The sequence below is a fragment of the Geotrypetes seraphini genome, chromosome 3 (genome assembly GCF_902459505.1).
Source record: "Geotrypetes seraphini chromosome 3, aGeoSer1.1, whole genome shotgun sequence".
NCBI lineage: Eukaryota > Metazoa > Chordata > Amphibia > Gymnophiona > Dermophiidae > Geotrypetes > Geotrypetes seraphini.
In genome coordinates, this window is record NC_047086.1 from 321,665,773 (window position 1) to 321,678,620 (window position 12,848).

General features: G+C 43.3%; 1 protein-coding gene across 2 annotated transcripts in view; it reads left to right on the forward strand.

Annotated features, from left to right (window-relative positions):
- The window catches only part of APMAP (adipocyte plasma membrane associated protein), a 64,096-nt gene that overhangs the window by 15,499 nt on the left and 35,749 nt on the right, over positions 1-12,848 (forward strand). For both annotated transcript variants that reach the window (XM_033937884.1, XM_033937885.1), the window contains exons 3-6: positions 3,090-3,205; positions 8,726-8,818; positions 9,832-9,948; positions 11,154-11,328. In XM_033937884.1, coding sequence (XP_033793775.1) covers positions 3,090-3,205; positions 8,726-8,818; positions 9,832-9,948; positions 11,154-11,328 — 501 coding nt within the window. The remainder of the gene's footprint in view (positions 1-3,089; positions 3,206-8,725; positions 8,819-9,831; positions 9,949-11,153; positions 11,329-12,848) is intronic.

The window sequence follows — 12,848 nt, forward strand, 5'->3', positions numbered from 1 at the left end:
TGCTTTAGCCTTTCCTCTTAGGAAAATTGTCCCTTCCCCTTTTTAATTTTTGTTGTCCTTCTCTGTACCACAACCTTCTGTTTTCCAGTCAACCAGTTCCTAACCCAGTCAGTCCACTTTTGGGCCCATACCGAGGCATTTAGTTTATTTATTAGTCATCTATGCAGAACCATGTCAAAGGCTTTGCTAAAATCTATATACAGTGGTGCCTCGCATAACGGACGCCTCACACAGCGAACGCTGCGCACAACGAACTTCAGGTCTTGCTTCCCACAACGAACTTCGTTTCACACAACGAAGTCGCCCGAGCTGCATCGCTTAACTGCCCTCTCTCCGCCTGGCTCCCTGTGCAGTGGCGCTACATATTTTAAACCCCCCTGCCGCCGCTGCTGCATATTTTTAAGCCTCTGCCGCCACCGCATATTTTTAAACCTCCCCCCGCCGCCACATATTTTTTTAAAAAAGCCACCACTGCTGCAACTTTAATCTCACCCGCTCACTCGAACTGGTGGTCTAGCAAATTTCCCAGTCAGAAGCGCAGACAGAGATCAAGAGCAAGCCTTCTGTGCTACTGCCTGGGCCTGCGCTGATCTCTGAATGGCTGCAGTCAGCTCTCGCGGGACTCACAAGAACTAACTGCAGCCAGCTCTCGCGGGACTCACAAGAACTAACTGCAGCCATTCGGAGATCGGCATGGGCCCACACAGGCGTGCAGAGGAATTGCTCCTGATCTCTGCGCTTCTGGCCTGTACGCCACTGGCTGGGAAAGATGGGAGGAATTAAAAAAGGTACTGGGGAGTATGTGGGGGGTGATTATAATACACAGCAAGGATCAACAAAACCCCTGTCTCCCCTCCCCTTCACATATATCCCCTCTATATCATGCTAACAGAATACCACAGTCACACATAGCAGGAATAGGGTTAGGGTAGTGCAACTAGGGCAACTGTCCCCCCTGGTCAAAGAGAGCCGTAAGCCTCTGCCTGGACTTTGCAGTCCCCAGTTGTGTCTAACACCAGCTCTAACAAGATAAATTTATCTTTTTTTATGTCATCTTAGCATATTTTATGCTACAGAACGAATTATTTTTTTTAACATGTATTGTTATGGGAAAACGCGTTTCACATAACGAACTTTTCGCATAACAAACTTGCTCCTGGAACGAATTAAGTTCGTTGTGTGAGGCACCACTGTATACCACATCTCTCTTCCTTGATCCAATTCTCTCCTGGTCTCCCAGTCAAGACCTGCCTCAGATCCTATAATCCATTGTGTGTGTCACCAGTTATGCTGTCTAAGAAAAGCATCTGCTACAGGATCACAACCCTGCTTTTCTATTCCTTTACTTATTGGAACAGAGCAGTTTGTGGTTTAAATACGACCTCTCTTCATTGCAGCTGCCTGGGTATTCATATACCACATTGCAACACATCCTTAACACAATTTCAGCTGCAATTTCAAATGTTGAACTCTCACCTCGTAAAAAAGGATAAGAGATTGCACAAAGAAGTATGGGGAAAGATCCTTCTGGGCAGGGTGGGAACTCTGAAATTATGCCAAGGTTCTGCTGTAAAAGCCAACTTTTTGAAAGCCAGTCATGTTTACTTTTAAAAGTACAGGTTAAAAGTACAAGTTTAATATGTGCTGCTTTAAGCACTTTTCCCCCTCTCCCTGAAAGCAAGCAAGGAGCCATCTTTTGAATGCTCATTTGAGTCAGAATTCTTCCATTATTTACTTTTAATATAAAAATTGGAAGTCTTCTCAGTGGTACTAAACAGAAAAACAGTAATGATTCAGCAGCTCAGTGTAGTTTTCTCATGGTTCTTGTGTAAAGCTACAGGAAAACTGGTGCTTCTCTCTACTCCTGACAGGCCTCTTTCCCCTTGGATCTGACTGGAATCTAGACAATTCGCTTCACTCTTAAATCGCTATCCAAAAATGGTTGGTGGCAATGGTCTGGTGGAGCATTTTATTCTTTGACTGCAAAAGTACCCTCCAATTGCTTACAGGGGTCTTTCTGGCTCATTCCAGCCATTGAGAGAGCAAGTGCCCTCCTAGTGGTGAGAATAGGCAGTTGACTTTTTTCTGTCTTTGCTCTCTCTCACTTCTTGTCGATGTCTTCCTCCAGTGACTTAGGGGCACATTTTCAAAATAGGTAGTGTCTTAAATCTTAAGGTGGCATGTTAGAGGTGTATTTTTGAGCAGGTTTAGGGCAGGTTTTGCACTTGAACATTTTACAGCAGCAATCAAACATTTTTAAAACATCCAGCGCACAGTTGGAATGTTTTGGCTAGACATGTTTTTAAATTGAATAAGGTCCAAAAAGGTACCCATACTGATCAGATGACTACTGGAAGGATGAAATATGGCCCCTTCCCACCCTGCAGATTTCTGCATGAAACAGTACATATCTGTCTGACAGCTGAAGATACTATGGCCAATCCTAGTAGAGCTGCAAGCAGGTCTTTGGAGTAGCCTGGTGGGCAGTGCAGTGGACTGTAGAGAAGGGGACCCAGGCCCATATGCCAACCTAAATAGTACACTTGTGGTGGAAAAGGTGCGAGTTCATCAAAAACCTACTGTACTGCCATATAGGTACCTGCAGGCATACGGGTGGTAGACGGGTGCGTAGAGTAGGTTTTTGGGGAGTTTTGGAGGGCTCGCCCTATAACGTATGGGGGCTATGGTGAGATGTTTACCTGGCACCCTTAATGTGAAGTTCACAGCAGTGCCTCCTAGGATGCTCCACTGTTCTGCTGGCATGTCTGTGTGGCCAGTCTATTAAAAATGCTGGCCCCTCCTACATGTAAATGGCTTGTTTGGATATTTTAAATTTGGACTTTTTTTTTTTTTTGAAAATGGCAAAAACAGACAAAACTGGGCCATTAAAAAAAAGACAGATGTCTTGCAGCTTTGAAAATGGATGTTTTCTCAAAACATCCAAAATCAGACTTGGACATCCTATCAAAAAATGCCCCTCCATGTCACCTAGATATAACTCATGTAAGGCACCTCTCTGCTGTCAGATAACGTGAGCATTCAGATTTTTTTCAGTACATATTAACCGTTAATTTTCTGTTTGTTTCTAGTTTCCAAGAACCTCCCCTTCTGAGTGGCGTTCTAGAACCGAATCTGAAATTAAGGAAGGCGGAGAGGTTGTTTGAAGGCCAGCTTGTCGGACCAGAATCTATTGCAAATATTGGTGGTGAGTGTCTTCTGATTCAAACACATTCTTTACAATGCAATATGTATCCAGTATGCCAACCATTATGTTTTCAGAATTTGGAGTGAAGGAGTGGCCTAGTGATTAGGGGGCTGTTGCCTCAGCACTCTGAGGTTGTGGGTTTGACCCAAGCTCTCCTCCATCTGACCCTGGGCATGTCACTTAACCCATTGCCCAGGTTAGGCTGTAAACCGCTTACGATATAAGCAGTATATAAAAAAAAATATATAAATATATAACACCTGTAATTTCAACCCAGAACCAATGCCAGATTTACATTTTTGTCCACTTTCAAATTTTAAAATCTTCACCTGGTTGTTTTCCTTTATATACTGCTGTCTTCAAATTTAAGTTCAGCCCAAATCAGACTTAAACTGTCTGTGTGTTAGTGCATAGGTTCTCAACAGCTGGTATGTACTGTATATCAAAGGTGATATGTGGTTCTTGGTAGGCTCTCAACATAGGTAGAAGACTGTCTTTACTTCCCTTCTTCTGTTGTGGTCCCCACTGCTTCTCCAGGACAACAGCAGCAGCCTAGCACCAACCAGAGAGATCAAATACTATTGTTGCAAACTCCCCCCCTTCCTGGTTTACTGACAACTTAAGAGCCAAAAAATGAGAAGCGGAAAGGAAATGGTACAAAACCAGGCTTAACAGTAATAAGAAAATAAACAAGCTACTCTTGAGACAAAAAAGATAATACTACTTCCAACTATTAAACTAAACTAAACCTTAAGTTTATGTACCGCATCATCTCCACGGATGTTGTGGAGCTCGGCACGGTTTACAAGAACTTAAAATATAGGAAGAGAAGGAAAAAAAAAAAAAGGTTTACATGAACTTATATATAGAAGAGAAGACCCCTAATAGACAAGAAAACCTTCTTAAACTAAAAAAAAGGATATTCACAATATCACAAGGAGACTGCCAAAGTCTAAACATCGAGCTAGACAGCAAAACGTTCTGTTTAAAACAAACAAAGTGAGTTTTGGTCTTGCCATAAAGCAGTATTTCTCAGCTTTTTCAAGTTAGGTACCCCCTAACAAATATCAACCGAGTACTTCCGCCCAAGCTCCGCCCCAGACCCTACCCACATAATACAGTGCTCCCCTGTGAATTTGCGGTCCACAGTCCCAGTCATTCGCGGTATTTTCTGACTGCGAAGGGGAGGCAGGAGAGGGCAGCCGGAGCGCCTGCGAGTGAAGGAAATCACTTGCGGTATGCTCCAACCGCTTCTTCCTGTACTAAAGTTGGGCCTCACCAATCAAGAGCTGCGTGTCAAAGTAGCTCCTGATTAGTGAGGCTGCCCTCTCCTGTCTCCCCTGCCTAAAAACCGTATTTGCAGTTTTTTGACATTCGTGGGGGTTCCTGGAACGGAACCCCCACCAATATTGGGGGATTACTGTAGTACTAATTGTAATGCAGTTTCTTCCATTCATTTTTCATATACACACAATATAATCTTATTAATACATAATGATAACCACAAAATTAACCCCTCCCCACAAAGGATACTGTTCGCAGAGAAAATGTTAATTATCATTTTATATTTTTATATATATAATTTTTTTTTTTTTTCAAAGAGGTAAAGGCAGATGACTTTAAAATATGCAATGTCACCTCGGTAACAACTATAGAAAAATAGACAAATATAGTGCAAAACTTAGACATCGGATATAAATTCTCAAAACTGACACATTTTGATCACTAAATTGAAAATAAAATAATTTTTCCTACCTTTGTTGTCTGGTGATTTCATGAGTCTCTGGTTGCATTTCCTTCTGACTGTGCATCCAATATTTCTCTTTCTGCCTCCTGCACGCTTTCTCTCCTCCGGACCTCATTCCCTTCCCCAACCAACATCTCTCTGTCCCTCCATAAGTCCAACTTTTCTTTCTCTCTCTTTCATCCCTATAGGCAACATTTCTCCCTCTCTCATCCCCTGGATCATGTGCAGCATTTTTCACCACTGCCCACCAGCCCCATGACCATTTCTCCTATCACCCCTCTCCCACACCATGCCACATCTCTCCCTTCATCACGAATACAGGATGTCCAGTGCAGTACTCAGAGAGACCTCCCCAGGAAAGAGACTTGGGTGTACTGGTCGACAAGTCAGTGAAGCCATCCGTGCAATGCGCGGCAGTGGCGAAAAGGGCGAACAGAATGCTAGGAATGATTAAAAAGGGGATCACGAACAGATCAGAGAAAGTTATCATGCTGCTGTACTGGGCCGTGGTACGCCCCCCACCTGGAATACTGCGTCCAGCACTGGTTGCCGTACATGAAGAAGGACACAGTACTACTTCAAAGGGTCCAGAGAAGAGCGACTAAAATGGTTAAGGGGCTGGAGGAGTTGCCGTACAGTGAGAGATTAGAGAAACTGGGCCTCTTCTCCCTTGAAAAGAGGGGACATGATCGAAACATTCAAGATAATGAAGGGAATAGACTTAGTAGATAAAAAGACAGGTTGTTCACCCTCTCCAAGGTAGAGAGAACGAGAGGGCACTCTCTAAAATTAAAAGGGGATAGATTCCGTACAAACGTAAAGAAGTTCTTCTTCACCCAGAGAGTGGTAGAAAACTGGAACGCTCTTCCGGAGGCTGTTATAGGGGAAAACACCCTCCAGGGATTCAAGACAAAGTTAGACAAGTTCCTGCTGAATAAGAATGTACGCAGGTAAGGCTAGTCTCAGTTAGGGCACTGGTCTTTGACCTAAGGGCCGCCGCGGGAGCGGACTGCTGAGCACGATAGACCATTGGTCTGACCCAGCAGTGGCAATTCTTATATTCTTATGTCCAATATTCTTCTGTTTTGCATCCCCTTATCTGTCCCTCTGTTCCCTCTCCACTACTATAGCCAACATTTCTCCCTCTCATCTTTCTCTTCCCCCATCCATCTCTACCTCAGTCCTCTCTCTCTATGCCCAACAATGTTTCGCTTCCTTTCTCTGTGTTCATCATCTCTTTCTCTCTCACTCACACACTCATGCCCAACAATTCAACCTTTCTATTCCATCCCTCCCTCCCTTCTGTGTCCCATGTTCATACCCCCTTCCTTCTATGTTGAGTTCGTGTCCCCCCCTCACCCTCCCGGCCTTTCAGCGTTTGTCCCAAAATTGTGCCCCTCTGATGTCGGAAGGTTTCAGAGTCGGCTACGTGCAGCGTGTGAACTGCTGCCTGCTTGTCTCCCCAACAAGTGCCGCTGAAGTAGGTAACTGGGAACCCTCCCCCCCCATACGCTGATCCAGAATGCATTCCAATAGCAGCTTCAGCAGAGGGAGGCAGTCAGGAAGGAAGGATCTCCGCCAGCAGTTTTGGCAGATGGGCGGGCAGTATCTTTGGCGGTGGCCAGTGCTGCGTACTCCCAACAAGAAACACTGCTATAAGGATCAGAAAGCAGTGCTTCTGACCTGAATTAGGTGTGTGTAAGGTTCTGTGAGGAAAGCTGAATAGTTCTAAAGGTCACGGCAATCTGATTACTGTGGGCTAGATGCATTAAGAGGATGGGTAAGACCGTGTGGGTCTGCATCTATCTGATTTTTTGGCTGATTCAGAAAGGTTTGAATGCAAATGATTCACACTGTTTGTCGTAATCCCCAACTCTGCTGTCTGATTGACTGCTGTGAGAGTGATTCTCACACATGTGCATAGCCGGCAGGGGAAGCCCACTCAGCCTTTCAGTACAGGAAACAGTCTTTTTTTTTTTTTTTAATGGGTACTGATGCTGTGCATGATAAAAGGGGATCGAACGCCTCTCGTATGAGGAAAGAAAAGGTTAGGGCTCCTAAACTTGGAAAAGAGACAGCTGAGGGGAGATATATGATCAAAGTCTACAAAATCCTAAGTGGAGTAGATCGGGTTCAAGTGGATCAATTTTCACTCCATCAAAAATTACAGAGACTAGGGGACACTTCAAGTTACAGGGAAATACTTATAAAACCAATAGGAGGAAATTTTTTTTTTCACTCGTAGAATAGTTAAGCTCTGGAATGCATTGCCAGAGGTTATGGTAAGAGCGGATAGTGTAGCTGGTTTTAAGAAAGGTTTGGACAATATCCTGGAGTAAAAGTCCAAAGTCTGTTATTGAGAGAGATATGGGGGAAGCCACTGCTTGCCCTATATTGGTAGCATGGAATGTTGCTACTCTTTGGGTTTTTGCCAGGTACTAGTGACCTGGATTGGCCACCGTGAGGATACTGGGCTAGATGGACCATTGGTCTGACCCAGAAGGCTATTCTTATGTTACGAAACACGCTTGACTACTTCTCTGACAAAATTCAATCTCATATCGACTCCACTACACTACCAACACCAATTCTCCACCACAATGACATGTATTTGATCAATCCAGTCTAAGTCTTTTGTATTAAATTATGTAAATACTTAGTTTATGACTCTATTTAAATTTTATTATTGTAACTTACACTTATATTTTACTCTTTAAACCGATCATATACTCGCTGATGGTCAGAATATAGATTAAACTTGGGAAACTTGGAAACGTGGATGACAGGATCTGTAACTGAGAATCTAACTCATTTCGGAACTGTCTCCCATGATGACCTCGCCAAGGTACTAGACTTTATTCACCCCTCTGGCTCCATCCTTGGACCCCTGCCTACCACACCTATTAGTAGCTGATAAAGATGTCATGTGCCCGTAATGTAGTGCGGGGTGGGGGTAGCGGGTCACCGTGGCCAGGAGGGTTTGGGCTCCCTCCTGGCCCGAACAACTAGGGGGGGGGTGGGGGGTCGCCAGGGCCAGGAGGACTTGGGCTCCCTCCTGGCCCGATATTGTCGGGGAGTTGGGGAGTCGGCGGGGCAAGAGGGCTTGGGCTCCCTTTTGCCCCGATCGTGTCGGGGAGTCGGGGGGACAAGAGGGCTTGAGCTCCCTCTTGCCCCGATCGTGTCGGGGGTGCTGCGGTTGGCTGGGGCAAGAGGGCTTGAGCTCCCTCTTGCCTCGATCGTGTCGGGGAGTCGGGACCGTCAAGAGGAAGCAGCAGGACACCAGTAGGAGCTTCTACATGATGGGGGGGTCGGGAGGCTATGGGGGTGCGAGTGGTCCTTCAAGGTGGGGGTGGGGGTGCGGGTGGGAGTGCGTGCGAGCGGTCCTTTGGGGTGGGGGTGCGGGTGCATGCGAGCGGTCCTTCGGGGTGGGGGTGCGAGCGGTCCTGCGGGGGGGGGGGGGGTGAATCGGGACGTCGGGGGGGCATCAGGCTTTCAGGGTGGGAACAGGACTTCAAGGGGGAGAGGAGAGTCGGGGCGGGCGAAAGGAGAGTCGGGCAGCATGCGCGGTATACGGGTGTGCGCGGTATATAAAAATTTCTGTACATAAATTTGTGTTTTTTGCGTGCTATACCCGTGTGTGCGTTTTACATGGGTGCGCGTTATCTACGTGAAAATACGGTAAACTGTTCTCTGCAGTTTATTTCCATCTATGTGCAGAACATGAACAACCACCCTAGTTTGTGAGAACTCTTTGTGGTATTTTTCTTGTCTAGATGTTTTGTATACTGGCACTGCTGATGGGCAGATTGTGAAAATTGAAGATGGGAAAAGCCACACTGTTGCCAGGCTTGGCAGACCTCCTTGTGGTAAGTGCATATATGTACCCCATACAGCACAGTTAGTCACTTACACCAACACCAACACACACACCCCTACACATCTACCTATACACCCCTACACATCTACCTATACACCCCTACACATCTACCTATACACCCCTACACACCTTCACCTAGCTGTTTTATGCTGTCCCCGGTGTTATCTTTGGGCTGCTCCCTCTTCCTCAGTGACACACTGCACAAAGCCGCGGGCAGCATCCCGCGCCTGATCTGGATGCCTTCCCTCTGACGTTGCAACATCAGAGATAAGGCTTCTGGTTCAGGTGCAGGAAGCATGTAGGAACCGCGGCAGTGAGGAAGAGGGAGCCGGCCTGAGGATAACACTGCATCGATTGCACCGGCAGCTGAAGAACTATTTATCATTTATATAATGCTGAAAGGCGTAAGCAGCGCTGTACATTTTAACATTTATAGACAGTCTCTGCTCGGAAAAGCCTACAATCTAACTTGGACAGACATATAGGCTTGGGGATGCAGAACCCAAGGTGCGGAAAAGCTTACAATCTAACTTGGACAGACATATAGGCTTGGGGATGCAGAACCCAAGGTGAGAGGAGTTAGGAGTCAAAAGCACTCTCAAAGAGGTTGGCTTTTAATTGGGACTTGAACACTGCCTGAGACTGAGCCCGCCGTAGGGATTCGGCCAGCTTGTTCCATTGCCCAACAGGACAGACAGGGAAAAATGCTTTAGTGCCTGAATAAATTCATGTAAACTGTTCTGAGCTCCCTTGGGAGAATGGTATAGAAAATTGAATAAATAAATCAGACTCTATATGAAGTGCAACACCAAAAGACAGACAGACACACACACACCTTCCTGAAATGTACAAAACAGAAAATTATCCCAGGTGCACATTTGCCAAGATTAAGAAACAAAAAACCAAAGACTTTTCACAAAATAATAACCAAGGGAAAAAAATCTGTAATTATGAGAGAGAAGAAACAGCAGCTGAAATTATCATGTCGTACTCTCTCAACAGGAACCAGAGAACTTGAGCCTACCTGTGGAAGACCTCTTGGCATCAGAGTTGGGCCAAATGGCACCTTGTTTGTGATAGATAGTTACCTTGGCCTATTTGAAGTTAATCCAGTTACAGGTACACAGTTTGACTCCTTGTATATGAAACTTCTGCTTAGTCATAGTGCCTGACGTGTTGAAATAAAAATGAGTATACGTGGCGGTGTTAGATATCATCATTTGCTTGTTAAAAACGTTTTTGTTCATCACATCTTGTGTCTGGAAAATTGTGATGCTTTCAATCCACAGCTGTATAGCAAAAATTATACTTCAGCTTCTGTATGTATGGTATTGATTATGCCGATCATTTTCTTTGCTCTTGCTTTCTGCTGCATGCATTTACTTGGCTTTGTTTTCTATAATTTTCCCTTTATTTACTATGCAAGTTGTTCATTCATCTTTCGGGGGATGCTTCAAATGATGATGCTCACCAACATTTTGGATCACGGTAGCCTGAATCCCAAGAGCTTCGCAATGGCTTCTCCATCTTCTAGAACTTCGATTAACAATTGACAACTTAGTTTTTGGAATTGTCCCTGAATTTCTTCTTCTGGTCTCTTATGCCATTATTTCCTTTTCTAACTTGTGTCATTTTGCTATCCCTATATAATATTTAATGATAGTGTATGGCAAATCTTTTTCTGCTGCTGTATTATTTTGCTGATGAGCTAACAGCATTTTTCCACCTCCTCCCCAATTTACCCTCTAGATTCCATTTCAGTATTTCTCTTCAGCATTTTGAACTATTGTGGAATACATCAGAGTGCAATCTTTTATGTTTTAGACCAATATTACATTCCACTAGACAGGGGGTAGGCAATTCTGGTCTTCGAGAGCCACAACTAGGGCATGTTTTCAGTATATCCACAATTAATATAAATGAGATAGATTTGCATGCACTGCCTCATTGAGATGCAAATCTATGTCGTGCATATTTATTGTGGATATCCTGAAAACATGACCTACCTGTGGCTCTCGAAGACCGGAATTGCCTACCCTTGCACTAGACCAATGATAGGCAACTCCAGGTTCTCAAGTGCCACAGGTAGGTTAGATTTCAGGACATCCACAATGAATATGCATAAGAGAAATAAGGTAGTACATAGAAATCTATCTCCATGCATATTCATTGTGGATGTCCTGAACCTGACCTATCTATGGCACTCGAGGACCAGAGCTCCCTATCTCTGCACCAGACTGCATTGTCTAAGTTGCAAATATTAAAAACAATGTTTTGCTTCTTTTGAAATAAATTTCCCTAATCTTATTTTTCCATTTCATTAGGAGATGCACAAATACTTGTTTATCCTGGTATTCCAATTCAGGGGAGGAAACTGTCCTTTGTGAATGACCTGACTATAACTCAAGATGGGAAGAAAATCTACTTCACAGATTCGAGCAGCAAGTGGCAAAGGAAGGACTTTACGTTCTTAGTACTGGAGGGAAGAGACGATGGACGGCAAGTAGAGAACACTATGATGTTGGCCTGTGTAAAAGAGGGAACAATAGATTTGGAGCTATCCCCAGAGTTTATACCTCTCCCTTTGAGTTTGTCATTATTTTCCCATTAGGTGCCTGAAATACTGTAAATTTTGTATGTCCTCCCGTGACACAACTGTCTCTCTAAGTCTTTTTTTCCCTAATATCTTAATCGGTGTACACTTCTGTCTCCCTTCTGTCTTGCCCCCCATTATTTGTTTCTGCACATTCATTATCCCCCTCAGATTCATAGCTGTTGAGCCAAAAACCTGCTGGACTTGCTGCCAAACTCAAAATTTTGTTTCAAACAACTTACATAGATATTTAAAACTTCTAATTGCAATTTGTATAACCTTCAACAGACCTGTTGAAACTCCTGTCTAATGCTTCCTATGTAGCAAAATCGTTCTTAGCAATTTAATGTTTCCCTCATCTATTTTTCTTTTTTCCTTGCTCCATGCGTAATGAAAAACACACGTGGAGAAGCGATGATCTGCAAGCATTTGCAAAGGCAAAGATATGAAGCAGATCGATCGTACCAAGAAGTATGTGATTTATTGAAAAACAAGTACCTGACATGGCCACATTTCACCCTAAGGCTGTGATAGGGGTTGAAGCTGTGATACAAATATTGAAACAATTATAAACATACAAACATATTGCTGAAATAATATCAAGCTTAAAACATCCAGACCATATAAAACAATATCAAATAAGCATTAAAAATAAAATATACCGTATAAGAAGGAACATGCATAAAATACCATTAAAACTACATATAAAGTCATGAAATCGGTGCAAATTTTTATATATTGTCTATAGGTCTGATTCTAGTGACAAACAGACCAAATAACATGGCAGACAAAAATATATGGATATACGTTTGCAATGGTATAATTCAGTTGTCTCAAGCTCAAACTCTTTGTAGGGCCACATTTTGGATTTGTAGGTACTTGGAGGGCCTCAGAAAAAAGTTAATGTCTTATTAAAGAAACGACAATTTTGCATGAGGTAAAACTCTTTATAGTTTATAAATCTTTCCTTTTGGTTAAGTCTTAATAATAATGTCATTTATAGCTAAAGAGACATATGATAATGAAACTGTTATTTTATTTTTGTGATTATGATAAACATACCGAGAGCCTCAAAATAGTACCTGGCGGGCCACGAGTTTGAAACCACTGGTATAATTGGTGACAATCATCAAGAATTTGCACAAAGTAACCACATGCATTTCATCAAGGTAATACAGAATAAACAAAATCATTAAAATAAACACATACCTAAAAGGGCATTGGTGTACGCTTCCTCCTTTAAAACAATCTCTTTCTAAGCACTATATTCAAAAGGATTAATGAAGCAGCACTTAGACAAAAAAATAGTCTGCTAGACTAAAAAGCAAACCAAAAATAAAAAGTGAAATTGAAATATAATAAAATTTGTGTACTTACAAATCCATAATAATAATCTGTAAGATATTCTAGTGCTGCCCAGTTTATC